The 21,535-nt window shown below is 37.9% G+C and overlaps 1 protein-coding gene across 1 annotated transcript in view; it reads right to left on the bottom strand.

Moving 5' to 3' along the window:
* clcn7 (chloride channel 7) overlaps positions 1–21,535 on the bottom strand; it is a 69,003-nt gene that overhangs the window by 38,047 nt on the left and 9,421 nt on the right. Inside the window, exons 2-12 of the mRNA XM_048552368.1 lie at positions 19,959–20,033; positions 19,296–19,367; positions 17,215–17,280; positions 15,478–15,610; positions 15,239–15,348; positions 14,832–14,912; positions 9,792–9,854; positions 6,523–6,606; positions 3,964–4,057; positions 3,068–3,132; positions 738–854 (exon numbers count right to left, since the gene is read on the bottom strand). Coding sequence (XP_048408325.1) covers positions 738–854; positions 3,068–3,132; positions 3,964–4,057; positions 6,523–6,606; positions 9,792–9,854; positions 14,832–14,912; positions 15,239–15,348; positions 15,478–15,610; positions 17,215–17,280; positions 19,296–19,367; positions 19,959–20,033 — 960 coding nt within the window. The remainder of the gene's footprint in view (positions 1–737; positions 855–3,067; positions 3,133–3,963; positions 4,058–6,522; positions 6,607–9,791; positions 9,855–14,831; positions 14,913–15,238; positions 15,349–15,477; positions 15,611–17,214; positions 17,281–19,295; positions 19,368–19,958; positions 20,034–21,535) is intronic.

Genomic DNA, 21,535 nt, shown 5'->3' with positions numbered 1-21,535 from the left:
TCATCCTGTTTTGCCCTAAGAAAGATAAATCATGTCTTTTTGTTAAAATGATGAGAATGTAGGAACTACAGAGAAGCAAAAAGAGATCGGCAGTAGTAATGGTATATGGGATGTGATAACGGCAGTGCTGTTTACCGCTGGTCATTTTACTGAACCGATTGTCAGTGAGGATTCACTTGTACCCACAGTTCTTAAGCCTGAACTGTTTGAAACATGTACTTGCACTTTGCAAGGTGGAGAGTGATTTGAGGCTCTGCTCAACTAGAATACACAACATGAGTGTTTCACTGTTGGGAAGAGAGTAAGTGCATGCACAGAAGACAGTACTCTCCACGATTAACTCGCATGGAAAAAGCAAATCCCCTAAAGTATTTAGTTTAATTGCAGAGCTCTAAACAAACAAAAAGAACATTTAATTCTAATTAAAAAGACTGCAGGACTGTATTCACTATAATTTAACTTGATTTGTCTTTTGAAAAATTCCAACTTGACACAATGCTGTCAAGATACCATTTGAACAGCTACAGCACAGGAATGAAGCAATTTGGTTCTTTTGTCAGTGAACAGTATTTGTAGCAATCACCATTATTACAGAAATTAAAAATAGCTTAATTTCCATGCTTCAACCAAACGTTTGATGCCAGCATTGGAATTCTGACATGGCACTTCTGACGTAACAAACTGCTAATGGGATAAGGCAACTATAAAATATCATTCATTATTTCACTCTTTCTTACCTCACTTTGAAACCGTCCAAAGTTGATCAAACCTGGGTTTGACAGATCACCAGGTTTACCATGGTAAATACTCAGAACAAAGTTCAAAGTAAATGTTGAAATCATTGATGCAAAGAACTGGAACAAAGAAAATTTCCAAGAATAAAATTTAATGAAAAAATGAAAAGAAACAGACTAAGGGGCTTCATAACTATAAAATACCCCCCAGTGAAGCTGTTTGTGTGCCTACATTAAATACTGAATTGTTGTCAATTTGCCCCATCACGTAAAGAATACAAAAGTAGAATTCGGCCACGACAGTCACACTGATCCAATAGCCGAGCATCATATGCTGCCTAGAAATGGAGTGGCGGCATCCAGATGTCCAAGACTCAGTCTCTAAACAAATTGACAATTATTCCTTTCAAACTGAATAAAAACTGAAACAACTGCGGATGCTGTAAATCAGGAACAAAAACAGAAAAACAGAAAAAGAAACTGGAAAAGCTCAGCAGGTCTGGCAGTATCTGTGAAATCACAAAATCAGGATTAATAGATCAGGTCCATTCTGAGGAAGGGTCGCCTGATCCGAAATATTAACTCTGATTTTTTGCTTCACACGTTGCCAGACCTGCTGAGCTTTTCCACGAATTTCTGTTTTTATTCCTCTCAATCTGTTGTGCAGATGGTGCTTCAACACTGCTCTCTCACCTGCAAGTAGGTGGCCAACGAACAGACTTCTGAACCCATTACCAATGTCATACATTATCAGTGAGAATTTCATTTTGAAACTTCTACACTAAAACTTTAAATATAAAAATGGATAGTTGTATTATATATGCAACACCTGGCACTTAAATAATAACTGAATTGTCCTATAAAGGACTTTCTAAGTGTTACCAAACAAAATTCAACACAAAGGCAGGTAAGGACACAACACCAGGTCAGATGACAAGATTGCTCAAAGGAGCTAGATTTTAAATGAGAAAGGGAGGTGGAGATATTTACGGAGAAAATTTCAGAACATAATGCCAAACAGCTGAAAGAAAACCTGAAATACTGAAGAGACTTGAATTGGCAGAATATACACTTTTTTTAGATTAGATTAGATTCCCTACAGTGTGGAAACAGGCCCTTTGGCCCAACAAGTCCACACCGCCCCTTGAAGCATCCCACCCAGACCCATCCCCGTAAAACCCACATACCCCTGAACACTATGGGCAATTTAGCATGGCCGATCCACCCAGCCTGCACATCTTTGGACTGTGGGAGGAAACCGGAGCACCCGGAGGAAACCCACGCAGACATGGGGAGAGCGTGCAAACTCCACACAGACAGTCGCCCGAGGGTGGAATTGTACCCGGGTCCCTGGCGCTGAGAGGCTGCAGTGCTAACCATTGAGCCACCGCGCCCAGGGGCACAGTATTCAGTATTTTAATTTACTTGCTCTAGGGGCTGGAGGACATCATAGAATAGAAAAGGGTGAAGACAAGGAGGGATTTGAAAACATCAGAATACTTTCTGCTCTTCCATGGGATGTGAGCATCACTGGAATTGTTGACTATAAAAATAATTTGAAAGAATTAACTCTGCAATAGCAAGCTATATTCACTGCCTGTTCCAGCAGGCTGTCCTGAAAATTGGGAACGTCCTTCAAAAACATAGGTCTGTAGAAGAATCTGAAACTGCACTTCGAGATCCAGAAAACAGCCCTTTGGGGCAGGACACCAATCTAAAAGGGAGCAAAACTCAATTTAATCAAATTCTCCTATTTAACTAACAGTTCCAACTTCATCATGGTAATTTTAAATGGACCAGTAATTCCAAGGCAGGGTGGAAGTACTGAGGCGCGAATGGGTGGATGCATTCATGTTATCATGAGGAGTCTGGTGACAGTGAAGACGAAACAGCCAATGACAGACCAACTATGACCACATCAGCAGAGGAAAAGCTACTGCCAACAACAATGTGCCTAAGCAAAGTTAAAGACAGTACAAGCAGAAGCAGGATAGCTTTGTTTTTGAGGGAGATTAGACAGAAAATAGTGAAGACAGGTGAAACAGTGAGAACAGCAACAAGATAAGCAAATCAAAACAAACAAAAAGATATTGATAAAATCTTGGAAATGTATTTTGCCCGAATGATTCTGACCTGTACAGCATGAGGACAAAAGTCTGAACAGATTGCTGCAGGGGATTCTGGAGATGAATTTAGCATTTTAGGTAGGACAGTAGAACGACACAGCTAATCACTTGGATAGGAACAAATACAAGAGTTTTGAAGAATACTGTGTCTCATAATAATTGGTGGTAACTGTGAGGTATTTTGTTTTACACATTTCATTCACTTACAATGCGCCAAGTCAGCAATTGATTCCAGAAGGATGCCCCTTCTTCCAAACTGAAGAGAACACCGCCTACAAAGTAAATTTACACAACAAGGAAGCTTCACTTAAAAAAAAAATCACAAATTATATCAAAAATTAAATCAAAAGAATATTATTCATTTCAAACATATGCATCACTGGTTTTTAATGCATATAAAAAGTTTCACTCCAAATTATCAGGGCAAAAGCTACTTTTTGAATAATAATAATAATAATAATTTAGACAGGTTGCCATGTTCTCCAAAGAATTCAAAATTCAAAACACAATCAAAATTGATGTTTTCACAGTTGTCTTCAGTATTTTAATAGGTATTTCATATTATATCAAATTAGAACCCTTTCACGAAAAGTAATGTTTAATTGTATTGGAATCATCACACCAAGGAAACTGGAAATATTATACAATTAGTATCAAACAAGGACAGTTGGTGCTTGTGAGCAGCTGTAGCTACCCAAGCATATTTTACACAAGATCTTTATGACCAGAATGAGAATGCTGTCACATTGAGGGAAATTGATTTCAAGTCCAAACTTGTGACAAAAAGATAGGATGTTGATCAACTCCCATGACAGCTCCCACTAGAAGTACTTCATGGAAATGGCTGACTACTTATGCAAATTCAGGTTCCATTTTCCACCTTTTTAAAACGAATATCACTTACTCGGAGTTCGTTTATCCCCCCAAGATAGAAGGTTTATATTCATGAAACATTCTTTATTGACATGGGAAACTTAAAAAGTTTGCAAAGCTTTTTGACGAAAGGCAATTGATCTAAAATGCTAATTCTGTCCCCCTTTACACTTAAAATCTTTTGATATTCATCATGAGAACAGTATATTCCTCATCATATAGTCCCTTACCTACTGGGGCACCGAAAGCAGCAGAGACCCCTGCTGCAGCACCAGCTGACACAAAATCTCGTTTCTCAGTATCTCTGCGAAAATACTCAAATATCTGAAACATAAAACAACAAGTTGACATTCATTTTCTGTCACCTACTTTAAAGTTATAGGCTTGTTTTCTCAGACTGAAAATTCAAAAGCTGCTCTAGCCACGACTGCAGAGGTAAATCTCCAGACTACAAGTTTCTTACATTCAAGCAACGTACTTCCTTTCTAGAAGTGTAACATAATTGTTAGGACTACACAAATTAAAGACGAGTAGGTAAAATTTATACCCCTTTCCACAGACAATGTACCGAGCCCAGTAAACAGCTCAACAATTAATTTCTCCCTTGCCCAACCAGAGTCATTTGTTAGGACAGAACTTGAACGTTACTTAAGAAAAGAAGTCCTTATTGAAGCTCTTCATCTTGAACAAATTCAAGGAGGGAAACCGAATTTATATTCTAGGCAGAGCGTTGATTGGTTGATAAGTGGACTCTGCTTGGTATAAGAATTGCTATGAGAATGGGAGCTGGTTAGCTCAGTTCACTGGCTTGTGAATCAGAGTGACGCCAACTGCACAGGTTCAATTCTTACTCAGACTGACTTCACCACAAAGGCCCTCCTTTCTCAACCTCACCCCTTGCCTGATACATGGTGACCCTCGGGCTAAGCTCACCACTAAACATCTCTGAGACAGCAGCCCTCTGGTCCTCAAGGACAATGGCAACTTTACTTTTTATGCCATGAGAATGCAGCAGTTAATGATAACTGACAGTTAATTGCCAGGCTTTGTTTAAACTTTAAGCCAGGTAAATTGACTCTAATTGGCCATTACATTGCCCCAAGAAAAAAAAAGTGAATGGCTGTCACTCGCTTTGTTGAGTTGAAAAAGGTATCCTACACGTCAAGTTCTTTCTGTCTTAAAGGACAGGGGCCTATGTATTTAGAAATACACATAGCTTCTAATTCTTGCAATGCTATACACTGGGAACTCGGGCAACAATCATAAATTGGTTGCCAGGATAATTCCTCACATACTCAGTACTTTCCAGCAATGTTGTTTAACTGCAGAACTGCACTGAATGTTGTGAATTTTGTAAGCATGGACAACTTGAATAGGATCAGTCCTTGGCTTGTTAAGTAATCAGCCAAGGGCTATACTGCTTGATGCGATCCAAAAGACTTTAGGACACTTGGCCTATGTAGCTCGCATCATATCAACACTGAAATTCATATACCCCATTTCTCATTGTGTAAAAGGTAAAAGTGTTGCAACTGCATTATAGCAGTATTAAACAGCTAGCTTCTCCTGTTGCTCAAACATTTGAGATCAGTTACCCATCTAGGGTAACTGAAGGTAAAGTATGCACTTTTCAGGATTAAGAGATCACCTTAGAACGTTTCCTACTATGGCAGACAATGTTGTTGAAAATGGAACTCAACTGCACAAGTTGCTGAGTCCATAAGTCACGCACCCATGGAAAGTCGAGGTCATCAATGATATGGTTCTGCAGCACATATCTATGTCTTCCTTGAGTGCTACATTAGTGAACAGGCTAGCTCAAATGAGCACATAGTCAATTATCATTAACTACTGCATTCTCCATGGCAATGTCGACCAGAGTCCACTTGCCAATTAATCAGCACTCTCCTCTCATGCAATTGTTGGTTTTCCCCTTTATTGATATTCATGTGCATTGTCCAGCTGAGCACAAGATAAAGATTTTCAAATGAAAGTATTTCATCACCAAGAATCAAATTTAGTAATTAGCCATAATATCAATAAATTTTGGTATGCAAGGCTCCCAAATTTAAAAAAGTCAATCTATATTTCATATTAAATTTGCTCCAACACAACAGTAACGAACAAAGGTGTATTAAGGATTCTTTAAAATGTATAGGCCTGGAGTTTCTGCTCGCTTTCCACTCAGATCACGCACACAATCTCAAAGAGTTTCAGGGAACAGCATAAATGATTTAAGATTGTACAACCAATGTACGTTTGTACATGTAATTTATGCTGGACTTTATGGATCTTTTAAGATTCAAAAAGTCAATCACCTGAAACAATCTCAGTCCACCACACTAATTATGTCACCAGGGCAAATTGGTGCACATTCAGAGGTGTACATCATATGCACCCAGAATTCTGGGCACACAGATTCACGATCATATCAACCATAATGGGTAACTGCAGTAACCAGCAGTCATCAGAAGTCTCAGTCAAATCGGTTTCTTGTGTTGACAGTATAATTATTTTACTTTATCTAAATTCAAATTCAGTCAATTAATCCAGTTTTGATACACCACAGGTGTGGCTAGTAAACAGAAATGACCAAGTGACCTGTTTGTTCAGTTACAAGAGTTACCTGAACAAATCAGCAGTTTATATTCAGTTACCCAGAAGACTCTATATTTATTGACTAGAACACAGCCAATTAAAAAATGGACTAACATGCAGGAGATTTTACATTTGGGGTTATGTTAATGGAAAGAGAAAGTAAATAAGAAGAGAACCATGTGAAAACTAACCTTAAAATCTTTCTTCAAAGTTGAGGATCTGCCCTGTGAAATGCCGGCTGCAATTACAGCACCAGAATGAATCATAGGACCTTCCTAGAAATAACAGTCAGTAACATGAACATTGTTAAAATTTAAGAAGTAATTTAAGCTATTCAATTTAGAATGAATTACTGATCTCAATTTAATCCATTTCAAGTTCTGCAACACATTTTATTTTAAGAAACTAACTCTTACGATTACACTGCAACATTAAAGCTCCCATGCAAATAGAATGGCTGGATTGCCAACATAATGTTCCTCAGTAATTTAGATTTATTTTTCTTCAGTTACAGAATGTTTGCACTGTTGACAAAACCTGCATTTATTGCCCATCTTTAACTGCCCTCTCAAAACTGGAGCTAAACTACTTTCTTGAACTGCAATTGTTCATATGTTAAAGCAACTTTCCATAGTGCTCTTGGATGGAGGATTGCAGGATTTTGACTAATCAAGAGGCAGCAATCCTAGGATGGCATTGAATAGAGTGTTTTTGGGAGGTGAACTCAATGAGGCGAGTGGAGAATATAGTATTCTTTTACACCAAGTTATGCCTTGCAGAAGACTTTGGAGAATCAAGAGAATAGGTTCTGACCTTCATTGTTGCACATTAATTATTTATGTGGTGTCTTTGGGTAGCGGTGAGCCCAGGATGTTTATGGTGCAAGATTTGACAGTGGGAATGCCATTTATAGTCAAGGGGAAACCTAGACTAAGAGTCTAGCTAGAGGATATCATTGCCTGACAGCTGTGCAGCACAACATTACTTGTCACTTATAACCACAGTGATATTTTCTGGTTGAGGACTTTCGAACTAAAGAGCACAATTTAAAAATAAGGAGGATGCCAGTTAGGTCAGAGATGAGGAGAAAAATTTATTATTTAAAAGGTCGGTGATTCTTTGGAATCGTCTATCTTAGAGGGCTGTGGAAGCTTAGTCATTGAATAAATTTAAAGCAAAGGTTGATAAATTTTGGATTATCAGCAGCATAAGAGTTATGCAGATAGTGTAGGTAAAAATGAATTGAAGTGTTCAATCAGCTATCATTGTGTTGTTGCCCAGTTCCTACAGAAAGCATAGATTTAGGCAGACACTTTGAGCAATCTCATTTTCAAGAAATCAACAAAACCCAGAAATACTGGAAGACAGAGTCCAGCTGCAGTTCTGCAGCCAGGAAACAACTTTAGTACGAAATGAAGTTTTGAATTTAAATGCTTGTTGAATGATTTTAATGGATTTTATAGAAATAAAAACAAGCGCAATAAATTACCTATTGAGGTTGGTATCATTCTGCGAACACTGTCACACTCCAAACTTTCACCAATTAGAATATTTCAGAAATAAGTATGTACAAGTTAAGCAATTTGCAATTCCTGTTTTCACTTCATACTTATATTTTTCAATGCTCACACCTGCACTTTTTTTAAAAAACTTACTCACTCATGGGACATCGGCTTTACCAGCTGGCCAGCATTCACTGTCCTTCCCTAGTTGCCTTTGAGAAGGTGGTGATGGGCTGCCTCTTGAACTACTGCGTGTGCTGAATGTAAACCTACAAATGTTGTTAGGGAGGGAATTGCAGACTCCAGATATCGTAACAATAAAGGAAAGGTGGTAAATTGCCAAATCAGGCTCGTGAGTGGTTTGAAGGGAAACCTGCAGATGGTGGAGTTCCCAAATATCTGCTGCCCTTGTTTTACTGGATGGAAGTGATCTTGTAAGGTACTAAGGATCTTTCGTGAATGTCTAGAGTGCATCTGGTAGATGGTACACAGCATTGGTGGTAATGGGAGTGGAGGCTTGTGGATGTGGTGCCATTCAAGTTGGCTGCTTTGGCCTGGACGGTGTCAAGCTTCTTGAATGTTGTTGGGGCTGCAGTCATCCAGGAAAGTGAAGAGTATTCCATCACACTCCTGACTTGTGCCTTGAAGATGGTGAACAGACTTTGGGGAGTCCGCTGTTAAGTTACTCACTGCCATATTCCAAGTCTCTGACCTGTTATCGTAGCCATTGTATTTCTATAGTGAGTCTAGTTGAGTTTCTGGACAATGGTAATCCCCGGGATGTTGATCGTGGGGTATTCAGTGAAATGTCAAGGGCTGATAATTCGATCATCTCAGTGATAATCGTTGCCTGGCATTTGTGTGACACAAATGTTACTTGCCACTTCTCACTGGATATTGTTCAGGTCTTATTACATTTGAATACTGGTTACTACTGTATCTGAGGAGTTGCAAATGATGCTGAACATTGTGGAATCATTGGCAAATATCCCCACTTCTGACCTTATGGTGCAGGGAAAGCCATTTGTGAAGCAGCTGAAGATGGTTGTGTCTAAGACACTACCCTGAGGAGCTCCTGCAGACACGTCCTGGAGTTGAGATGACATCCAATAAGCACAATCATCTTGCTACACATGCCAGGAATGACTGCAACCAGTGAGGAATTTGCCCTGATTCCCATTGATTCCAGTTTTGCTAGAGCTCCTTAATTCCAAACTTGGTCAAATGTGGCCTTGATGTCAAAGTCTGTTACACTCACTTCACCTCAAATTCAACTCCTTTGTTCATGCTTGATTCAAGTCTGAAACTAGGTCACGAGCTGAGGGGCCCTGGCAGAACCCAAACTGGAATGTTGATGAGCAGTCTTTGTGGTTCTGTGCACACAGACATTGCAAGATATGAATGGTCAGTCAGACCCAGCCAGGACTTCTGCAATATCCTGTATTCCATCAAATTGCACAACAATTTTGGTAAACACAACTTATGCTTCTTAACTACAGCTCCTTATTTTAATCCACTTATTTCTATCCAGCTAAAAAGGAGCAAAACAGGAAATACTGAGTAGTCTGCACAGCACATGATACAGCTAATGCTCTCTGTTTAAAATAACAATACTAATCCTGCACAGCAGCAAAGTAGGTTTTAGGACTTATCACCAACTTATCTGTATCTCTAACAGAAGCCAAAAACTTATTAATGGATCACTATTAAAAGCATACCAGAACAATGATTTGCTTTATAAGATTAAGAGTTCATACTTGGCTTAATAATAACAACATATTTTGGGATTAAATATTGTACTGATTGCTTAATGCATGACTTGCATGACTTTCATAGATACCACACAACAAATTTTCAGATTTCAAAGCCACGAGGGAAGATGATGCAATGCAGTTTATGCAGGATACAGGAAGCACAACTTGTGTGGAAACTGCATGTGGCTCTCTGTTGTACATTACCTTCCCAACTGCCAGTCCACCAACGACAGAGGAGATCACACCAAGGACTTTGACTATCAGAGTCTGCAAGATAAATACAACCATAACTCTGAAGAGTAACAGTCTTTGCAAATGGAGGTAGGTCAGTCAACTATGCTATGAGTGGACAGAAAGCTACTAGTCCACCTGCCTGCCTTGAAATCTCCCCTCAGCCTACAGCTTCTTTCACCAAAATCCACAGGCGCAAGTAAACATTTTAATCATACACCCTTCCTTCACATCCAAATGTTTGTTTTTGAGAGTTATAGCATTCATGAAGCAATATGCTTCATTTACAATCTCTAAGCCAAGTTTGGTTCCAACCTGCTACTTTGCCTTGGGTCCTGTGGGCTTTGATTTTTGTGAGCAGTCTGCCAAAAAGTCTTGTTAAAATTGGCATAGAATCTATCAAATTCACTACCTTCACCCTTGCTAACCCCTCGAAATATGACAACACATTTGGTCAGACCCAGCCTTAACAAATGTGTGCTATCTTTAATTAGTCAAGGTTTATTCTTTCAGAATTTTTCCAATAAATTTCCACCATCCATGCTCGGCTAATTGACTTGTGGCTACATGGCTTATTCCGTTCTCCCCTGAGATCTAACTGCTGATTTATAAAACTGTTTATCATCACTTCCAGGCTGTCGTACTCCCTGCTATTGTTCATAAAGCTGAGGATTCCATGACATTTTTAAAGCAGCATGCACTATATCGAATGCTGTCTTGAAAGCATGATGGTGTGTTTGACCGGCTGGGGGGTGCTTGACAGATTCTTGAAGGAGGAGGAAAGATGGTGCTCAGATGGTTCACATATCTGAGAACAAGAGAGGGAAAGGAGGCTGCAGATGGGATAGAAGTTTGCAAAGACAGTTTTTGTTTGCGGAGGGTGACAACGACAGATTTGTTGAGAGGTTAGTGTCTTCATAACATCATCTGATATTGGGACAGAAACAAATCTGATGGTTGACAGTTTAGTGGGCCTATGGTGATGACAGTTGGTGGTACTGCTCAGGTACAAAAATTAACCAAAGGTGGAGAGAAACTAGAAAAAGATGCATATTCAAGGCAAGGAAAAGGAGAAAAATGCAAAGACAGATCGACAGATGTTCCAAGTCAGACAGTGCAATTTTCCCTTCCATGGGGTGAATGAGGAAGTTGGCAAGAAGGGCAAGTGACTGGGTGAGATGGCCCTGGAAAGACAATGGTTGAGGTAGCAAGAATGAAGAAAGCAAGCACTGGGCTAAAAGGAGGTAAAGCAAATATTTAATGGCTTTGACTTGCCACCAGCCTCCCTTCTCAAATGAGGGAGGCTGGTTTCTTGAACGGGAATCGACGGAGATCTGCCTGCTGATTCATTTCGATGGGTGGAGTTGTCTCCATTTGCCCAAATTAGGGGCACAGATGAGCAAAAGAGGGTGGATACAGAAAGTTGCCGCCCTATCCTTGTCTCTCTCACATTCTTCTCTCAGCCCTCTTTCCTATTAGATCAGAAAAGGAAATTATCTCCCTTCTTGCCATTGGATCCCCTGAAGATCAAGGTGTCCAGCATGATACCTAGGACCACAAATTTAATTGGCAAGACGGGACTTCAACAGGAGCCCATGACTCACCAGTCATCTTGACTGGAGCTTGATCCAGTGAGCTCTCTCACTGGCGAGAGTGGCAAGTTAGTCAACATCGACCATTGCTGCACCCACACCTCATGTTTTAAGCTCAAAACCTTGGCTTTAGATGACATGGAAGGCCATGAGTTTATCAGTTGGGAATTGAGGGAATAGGGTTTAAACTTGCTGATTGGTCAAACAAAAACTTCTCTATGTTTTCTTTGCATGTCAGCATGTTCCTGGAATAAAAACAAAAAACAGAACTTGACAGAGTACAGCCAAATCTCGAGATGAATGGCTAAACTAGCTGTGTTTCTTAGAAGTTCATATGCATCCTGTCAATTAACACGAATGAAGAGGAGTACAAATCAGCATGGGAGATTTTAACCATTTTATTCAGAATAAAGGGACAAGAGTCATTGCAGAACTAACTCAGTGAATGGGAACCAAAGATTGGACAGTACTTATTTTGCTTTCCTGTAACAGGAAAACAACATGCAATATGTTTTAGGCAAATACACATTCAAAATCAGCAATAATATGTCTCGTTTCCCCTTCTCTTTTAAGGAAACTCATGGAGAACACATTTTCTAGAACCAGATCACCATGAGCCATATTCATTTTATGAACAGATTGCTTATATCAAAATATGACAAGCTAATTGCAGAGTGACACCATGTGTTGTATCAGAGGACTAGATCATTTTGCCCTTCAGTTTCTTCCATGCTTGATCTGTACCTCAGCTCTATGTACCCACCTTTGATTTGAATATATCAAATTTCTTTTCAAATTTTAAACACAGCTGCGTGTTCATGTTACTGACTCTTATGTCTAGGAAGGGCAAAGCTATTTACCCAATTCTGTTGAATACTACTATAATTTTATCCCCTCGATGTAAAGAGATGAGTAGTGAACTATCACAAAGGCCACACGTTTAGGCAATCTGACCTCAGTGTAACTGTTCAAATCAAGATGCAAGTCTAAAGTCCTAGTTTCAATAATGAATTAAAACATTAATTTAATGCATTATAGATATGAACAGAGTCCCAGATTTTCATGAAATGATTTAGTGTTATGACGTGGAAACAGACAGCCAATGTAAATCAGCCTCTGTATTTGCTACAAAATAAAATTAAATCAAGGACCCCCCAAAATACTCACTCCAATGGTGTCAAACTAGGATTTTGACTAATCAGGGGCTTTGAAAATAATTAACATACAAACTGATATCTGGAGATCAAACACAAGTCTTAAAGTTATTGCGTTTCCAATAAATAGTTAGCAGAGAGAAAATTAAACAACAGGGCGAGTTGATTAATGTCGGTGCTTTAAAACAAAAAATGCTTTGGGTTTTCAGCCACTATTCACTCAAAAGACAAACAGTTAGTGGATAAATGAAAAGAAAATAACAAAACTGACCAGATAGTCAAAATGGCTTTCAAAATGCATTGCTTCACAGACACAAATTTGGACTCCTTAGTTGCTTGTCAGAAACGTTGATTAGTGATACCAGATCACCCACTTAAAGGCAGCAATACTTCTAATGCTGGTCTCTTCTTTTTGAGGTTCTGGGAGCTAGTATATCAGACTAGGCAGGGAGCTGTCAAACCATCACACTGTCTCAGCAGTAATCCAGAACCATCTCTCAGAAAACAGTTGAAAACAAAAGCTACTAAATCTGGCTACAATCCCAATAGAACTGATCAACTGTTCGAGGCCTCAATTATCTTTCAAATGCCATGTGCTTGAACATAGGGTCTCTTCCAAACTTGCTGGAACTAATCCGAGGAACTGACTTCATTAATAGCCAACTTCTACTTTCTATTTAAACAATGCTCTCTGAGGTCACTGTGCATGTTAGAACTTTTGAAAATCAAGGCTGAGTCTGTAATTGGCCTCACAGACCAAGCTTGTTTGGCCTGTTCTTTTCCTTTCACAAGTTGTCCTAAAGTCCACCAGTCATTTCCAGTTCATAATTCAAAATTGATTAAAGAATAAAAATAAATAAGAAGAATGATTGAGGGTTCTAACAAAAAGAAAACAACCATTTCAGAAGGTTGTGGATCACACTAGACTCTTGAGCAAAAATGTCTAGTTGACAATTAGCATCATGCCAGTGTAACTGACAGAAAACTTTCCAGGATGAAAAAGTTCACTTCTGAGGATAGAGTGGTGGGGTTAGAACTGTCCTCATTGGAAAGGGGAATGCTGAGGGGAGATTTGATCAAAGTTTTCAAAATCACAAGGGGGGCTGGATAGAGTCGGTCAGGAGTAAAAGGATCAAAATTGAGAGGGCCGACACTTTAAAAGTGATTTACAAAAGTAGAAAGAAATGTGAGAATAACTATTTTCATACAATGAGTGGTTGGTCTAGAACATACTGTGAAACTTTCAAGGTGGCAGGTTCAATTGAGGCATCCAAGAGGATATTAGATGATTATTTAAATAAAAACCATGTGTAAGGGTATGGGAAACCAGAAGGCCAACAGTACTGAGTCATGATACTCGTTTGGTAAGCCAATGCAGATGTGATGGGCCTCCTTCTGTACTCAACATCTGAGATTCAAAATACTGAGAAACTGCTGGATTGTTGAAGAAAGAATCTCTCAGATGGGATGTTAAACCAAGGTTTTGTCCATTCTCTCTGGTGGACATAAAAGATCCCATGCACAATTTTGAAGAAAAGCTGGGAGTTTCTCTCAATAAGCATCACCATGATTTAACAAAAATGAAATAAGAAGTTGTATTGAAGCAGCACTTTTTACAACACATAGTTAATGGACTATTTATGATGTCAATTAAATGTTGCAATGGAAACTTGTAGACAATTTGCATACAGCAAGTTGCCATAAACATCAATATGACAAAGACCAGATTTGTTTATGTTCTTTATTGAGAGATCAACATTACACAAGACAGCTGGGATAGCTCTATTGATTGATGACATCTCCAATAACAAGGCATGTTCAGTACTGTACTGGAATGCCAGCCTCGATTTTTTTTTTGTTGAAGCCCATGAGTTGAACCTACACCTTGAGATTCAGAGACAAAAAATACGCCAGCTGAGCTGCAATGGGTAATTTTATAATTTGTCCATTGCTATTTGTCGGGGCTTGCTGTGCTTCCTACATTACCAAAGTGATTACAGTTCTCAAAGTATTTTGGCAGCTAAGAAGCACTTTGAATTATGCAGTCTTCCTGAATGTATTTTTCTTGGGCATATTTCATAATTTGAAAATTAAACTTTCAAACATTAAGACTTTATAATTCAGTTCTTGTAAAGAAATAAATGCTCTCAATCACAAACTGCAGTTCTTCATGCAAGTTTTTTTTTCCAGAATACAGCTTTTCAGTTGCCAAACTAATGGTTAAAAGCAAATTCCACACAATTCATTTTATTAAACATTCAACCTACCTTAAGTCGAACCACATGTGGAACCTTTACTCCATTAAGATAACATTTGATCTGGGGAATTCCACTGCCAGCTGCTACAGGCTAAAGCAAACATTAAATAAAAGAAGTCACACAAAAATAATTCAGCACCACCCTTCAAAAATGTCACAATTTTTACAAACAGCAACAGAAAAAGCTAGAGAAATTCAGTAGATCTGGCAGCATCTGTGGAGAGAGAAACAGATCAAGTCTGACACACAATTACCAAAATGAATATATGTTTAATAGGACATTGTGTCAAATTGTTGCAAATTTATAAACTCAGTCTAAGATTATATTTTAAATGCTAATTTCAGCACTGCTGATAGAGTAGCTCATTTTTAATAAGGTTGAAAATATTATGCATAAAACACAATAAATCTCACTACCTCTACAAACGCCACCAAAAGAGAGCCAACGACAACAAAACCAGCATTCAATGATGCCCAAAGGACAAGTGAAATGGATAATCCACCTCCTTCAATAGATCTGTCAATATCTATGTATTATTTAAGGAAAGATAGTAGCAATCTGCTTAAAATATTTGAAGAGAAATATTATATGAACATTAGCAAAAACAAACCAACAATGGTGATCGGTTACGCGGTTTAAAAATTGAAAAGGATACTTTCTTTAACTACTTTGTATTTTACATCAGCAAGCTTTTCCACAACAATATCAATAAAACAGGCTACAAGGCCAGTAAAGATTCCGATGAAGCAACAGACAATCCATCTTTTGATTTCAAGTACATGAAAACCCTAAATGAAGGAAAGAAAAACACTAGCTAAATCAGCAGTATCACAGATATAATGAAGCTACATACAATTTCAGAAAAGCCTCTATAACTCAGATTATAGAGGCTTTTATTAGATGTGGATATCTGACGAGTGCAGATATTTGGCTAATCGGGTAACCAAATTATCAATTCACAGGGGACAGCAGCAGGACAATGATGTCACTAAAGAGTAACACCAATTCACAGGCTAATGCTCTGGCACTTGGTCCAATTCCTATTAGGGTGGTGATGGAATTTGAAGTCAATATTCAAATTTCAATAGGTAAATCTGGAATTAAAAGCTAGTCCCAGTAATGATGACTGTGAGACTGTTATCGATTGTCATAATAACCCATCATTAATGTTCCTTAAAAGAGGCAAGTCTGTCACAATAGCCCTCTGGAACAGCTTAGTAAGTCTCTCAGTTGAAGATATCAAGGGATGGATAAAAAAAAAATGCAGTCTTACCAGTGACACACTCATTCTACAAAAGAACAAAATTAATCAAATGAAATATTTCTAAGGCATTTCACCAATCCACACTGAGAAGCACCCTCTGTATTAAGATCAGTTAGCTCACTCTGACAAAAGTTATCAGTACAATAACCAGTTTTGTAACAAGTCAGAATGTGCATTTAACTCAAAAATATTGCAAGTTTATTTCTACAGCTATACTGGTGCATTGACAATGAGCTAGTAAAATTACAGGGGAAAAAATGAGGATCTTAGACAGACATCAGAAATATAGCTCAAGGCTCAACATTGGTTTGACAAACCAGTATGTCATCGCTCACGTGCTTCAAAAACATAAACCTCTTTCTTTTTCTCCTGGTGTGATTTTCTCCCTCCTACCATGATCTTCCTGCTTTTTGGGGGCACTGCATTTGGGTGCATAACTTACGTTTCCAAGCAAAGAAAGAATGTTGCAATCTATTCACAGGCAAGTTTTAGTCATGTTCATTTTGTATACATTCATATCACTCAGGCAAAGTTTTAATGCTTTAACTTATGACTAGTTGAATAAATATACTCAAACCCAAACCTCCCTGCCCCTGTTGTATCGAGTGCTGCCAGACTGCCAGTACTAGTTATTCAGTATTACAGATGGCAGTGATTTCACGAAATTACACATGAGCATTTGTATAAACCATTACACCAATGGATTAAAAGACAATTCAAAATCCGGTTTATGTACCTATTGACGAATACCGGATCATAAAAAGCAAAAAAGAACTCTTTCCCAATCAGAATCTCAATTCGCTAATTTTATTCTCCCAAGTCCAAGTTGCACCAGCTTCTTACATAGTTCAATCTTAGTCCCAACTTGGAACATTTCAGTTAGTATCATGCTGCATAAGAACTGAAATAAATACAACTCCAAGAATTAGGGACTTATGGAGAAGAGTAAATGAGAGGAAAGGCAAATTTCAAATCTAAGAAAGGTCATGAAAGTGGGGCTGACAAACAAGAAAATAGTGAATAAAACAGGCGAATTATTGGTTGGATGGCTTTTTTTGATCTAAAAACACAACTAGGAATCAATACATATTATAAAACCAGATGAGAAGACTGCAAAAAAGTACGTACGATTTTGCTAATGCGCCGTTCTTCTTCCATGAATAGCTGATTTTCGCTATTGTCATAATCAAGGCTCTAAAAAGCAACACAAGAACAAGTTAAAATTCATTTTGTGACACAACAACAGGAATTGATAAGAAAAAGTAATGGACAATCTTCTTTTTTCAAATTTTGTGTACCTGCCAGCAGAAGTCTATAAATATTAAACTCAGTGTCTACTTTCCAAAACAGGATCTTCAGACCATCACTGGCAATGGTAATATGATGTAGAAAGCAATTATGTTCTGCTGATAATTGTATAGGCCAAATTCAGAGGCCACTGCATTTTTTTTAAAATCTGCATTTATAAATGTAATTTAAAACCCATGGGAAGGACAGTCTTGAAAATGTTCTTAGGCCAAGTGTATACTTGCTTCCCATTTCTGAATATTCTTTTTTAACTTTTGTTTTTGTGATTTTTATCATCTATTATTGCCTTTTTTCCTAATTACTTTATTTGTGCAAAGTATATTCTCAAAAGAATTAGGCAACTTTAATACAAATATATTATTTCACTTCAGTATTAAAGAATCTACATGAATTGCATGTCAAAATAAAAGATCATTTCACCAGCAGTTTCTCTATTCTTCCAATTATACACATTGCCCAAATGAACACAAATTAATTCAATGGATTTTGGGTTGCTGAGCACACATGAAAATCTCTGTGGTGATCCAATGACTGTTTGAGAAGATAAATAGTTGGAGTACATACTATAACGCTGTCGCACAGTCAAGAATACAAAAAGGTTATCCCATTGTTTCTTCCTGGGTATCTCAAAATCAAATTGGCATCTGCAAAACTGCCAAATGAAGGAACCATGAAATTAATTAAAAATGCTTAAATTTAACTAGAAAAGGAATGATCTGCAAAGTTATGATTTATACACAAGGGTCTGTCCTTCCTAATTACTAGGGAAGTCCTACCAATTTGGTATGTTTCTTTGATGTTAAGACAATCTTTTTCCACAGTCAGCCCATAATTTAATACACAAAATGGAGTGACCAAGAGCGAGAGAAAGTTAGAAAAGCGAGATCGGAATTGGGATTAGCAATAAGAGCAAGGACTCCATTGGAGTTGGTACTGGATCTTCAAAGCTCACTCACTTTCAGACACAGTCATAATCAAAAGGAGGGGAAAAATAATGTGCACAGGTATTTTGTGCTTTCAGTCAATTCTAAAGCTCTCTTCCCTTCATTATCTCCTCCTCATCCCCTCCCCAACCCACCCACACATTCACCATTAAGATCCCTAGTGTACAAGTGCAACCACTGTTTCGTAAAACTTATGTTAAGGAATATGCAAAAAGTAAATGCTTTTTCAGAATATATCAAGTTTGACAATAGATGCAAGGTACAAAAATGCAGGATGAAGAACAGATATCTGTACCTTGGAATTCAAAGACAGCTTTTGAACAATGTGTGATCTCTAAAACCCAATCTAATTGCCTACTAAAAAAGTTTTCTTCACTCACTAAGCAGATGTTTCCACCAAGTACAACAGGGGACACATCTATTTTTATATTTAAAAAACAGCACAGTTTTTTAAAATATAAGTATTTCTTCCCTTTCCAATACCACAAAAGGGCAATCTTAATACATTAATTCTCAACTTTGATCCCCCAGTTGACAATTAAACAAGCCAAGTTGAACACCAATACCAAGCTACTAACTGTTTAATAATACCTTCTGACTCATCTAAAAGGGAAAATAAAATCAATGTAGGGTTGAGGCCAAGGTGAAATCACACACCAATATATCAAATGGAGGTGCGGGCTCGAAGGGCTGAATTGCCTACTCCTGTTCCTAGTTCCTATGTTCCTGTTTTTTCTGCAGTTCAAGCAGAAATGGCATGTGAATTACATTTCATCCACATTGATACTTTTAGAAGGTTTCAAATGCTTACAATTTTTCCTACTGACTTGATTTTATTCCTGCAGTGTAGAGATACAAATAGGAATAAACGTTTCTATCACTGAATTGATATTCTAATTAGATCCGTGACAAAGCGTACACTCGATGGCTTTTCTATATATTAATAGTATCAATTACCTCATAGTTAAGTGAAAGAAGATTTTCGTTATGTGTAATTTCCTTAAAAACATAAGTAGATGGATCGCCATCCTAAGAAAGAAAAGCACACATTTGAGTACATAGCACACAACTTTTGCATTTTAAAACTTAACAACTACATTAAAAAAGACAACAGTAAATGCTTTAATCCAGACAGCCCTTAACTAACTTTTCAGCAACATTGGGAAGGAGATTACAGGAAGTTACTCAGGAATGTGTTCCTCCCCATCATCACTTTCAGTGGCCAGCTCAGTTTGACAAACAGACCATTTCTAAATTTGGAGAACACACCAACTTCATGCAACTAAAGGGAACACAGCCAAACTCATTTCCCACAATTTTCACTCTTCAATTACCAGTCACAGAGCCTTATCAGCCTCCAACATCTAGCGATCACCATAGGTAACAAAGGGGTCTCACAGGGCAATATTATCAAAGTTGTTTACCACCTAATCAGAAGCTAGTCTAAATTTTTTAAAGTAAAAAGTTAATTGGAAAAAACAAACTAATAATCATGAAATCTCTTAAATTTCTTTTCAGGGAACGAAGAAATAAGAAAGGTACTACAAGTGTTATACCACTACGTGTATGTAAAGTTACAATGGGACTTAGGTGGACGTAAAATGTTTATAAAGTAATTACCTGGTCCTGTACAGCATCATCATCTAGATTGACAGTGGTCAGTCTGTCGATACGAAAAAAACTGTTTTGGGAAAGCTGTAACATCAAAAAAAAATCCACATCACATTTACATGTATGATTTGAACATGAAATGAAATAACACAACAGAAGACATTTGCAAAATAAAAAGTCAAAGAAATTAGTTGAAGGTATCAAAGGATGGATCAATGTTCCCTGAAGCTAAATGCATGTGGATACAATCTTGCAGTCGTTAAGATAACATGGAAATGTTTAAAAAGTTATGCACTTTTCATGCATAAACGGCTATGCAGAAAACATTACAAAGATACCATTTATTAAATTAGATTCAATACACACAAAGAAAATACAGGGATAACTGACATGAAGTGAAAGTTGAGACACAAATTAGTCAGGATTTAATCGAATGGAGGAATAGGTTCAAGGAGTTGAATGACACATGCTGGTTCCTCTCACATTGATCTCCAAATGTTGGTTAATCAGATTTCAAATTATGAATTCCAACTAAAAGCTTACACTGTTTCAGAGCAACTCATCTTTGGGTAACAAAGTTTAGTTTTCTTTCCCTCCTGAAAGATTTATGATTTTGCCCATAAAACACATGCATAAATGTTTCACCATGTTCAGTGTAATACTCCCCTTCTCCACCTACAGGTGCTCTGTGATACACAACAATCCATTATTTGCAAAAATCGACATGTCAATAGATTATTCAGATGTGGAAAACATCACTGCTAGGATTATTCCATGGCACAACATCGTGGGCCGAAGGGCCTGTACTGTGCTGTACTTTTCTATGTTCTATGTTCTAAACTCAACCCAATTTAATCCTGAAAGTTATAAATATGCTCCATGTGAATTTTCTATCATCATTATCACAATGAGTGACACAGGAGGGCTCTTCTGGCACAGTGGCCCTACCTCTGGGCCAGGAGACCCAAGTCCTGTCTAGTTCCAGAAGTGTGAGATAGCATCTCTGAACAAGTTGATTAGAAAATAAGGAAAAGAACTAGTGACACAGGGTGGAAGTGGGAAGACAATAAAAGGTCTACCTACTCCTGTAAACAATAGAACCTTGCTAAGTATGATTGGAGTAAAACATACAAGAAACTATTGTAACTATTTGTGGCACCAACAGTTTCATGTTACTACTTCCAAGATGCTCAGATACTTTCTTACTTACTCATTCGCAGCATGTGGTGTCACTGGCTGGGCCAGCAGTTATTGTACATCTGTTACGGCATTGAGAGTCAACCAATTGCAGTGAGCCTGGAGTCACATGTAGGCCAGGTAAGATGGCAGTTATCCTGCCTTAAAAGATATTAGTAAGCCAAATGGCTATTTGTAACAATTGACGGCAGCTACATGGTCATAATTAGATTTTTTTAAAAAAGAAGTGTAGCTTTTTATTGAATTCAAATTTAGTCATCTGCGATGGTGGGATTTGAACCCATGACCACAGAACATTAGTCGGCTATGTTGGATAACTAGTCGAGTGAAATTATCACTACATCACAGCCTACCAAACTAGAACGGTCTATCAAACTAAACCTGTCAAC

The sequence above is a fragment of the Stegostoma tigrinum genome, chromosome 23 (genome assembly GCF_030684315.1).
Source record: "Stegostoma tigrinum isolate sSteTig4 chromosome 23, sSteTig4.hap1, whole genome shotgun sequence".
In the NCBI taxonomy this organism is placed as follows: domain Eukaryota; kingdom Metazoa; phylum Chordata; class Chondrichthyes; order Orectolobiformes; family Stegostomatidae; genus Stegostoma; species Stegostoma tigrinum.
The sequence above is the reverse complement of the archived record's forward strand: the minus strand, read 5'-3'. Positions and strand labels throughout refer to the sequence as shown.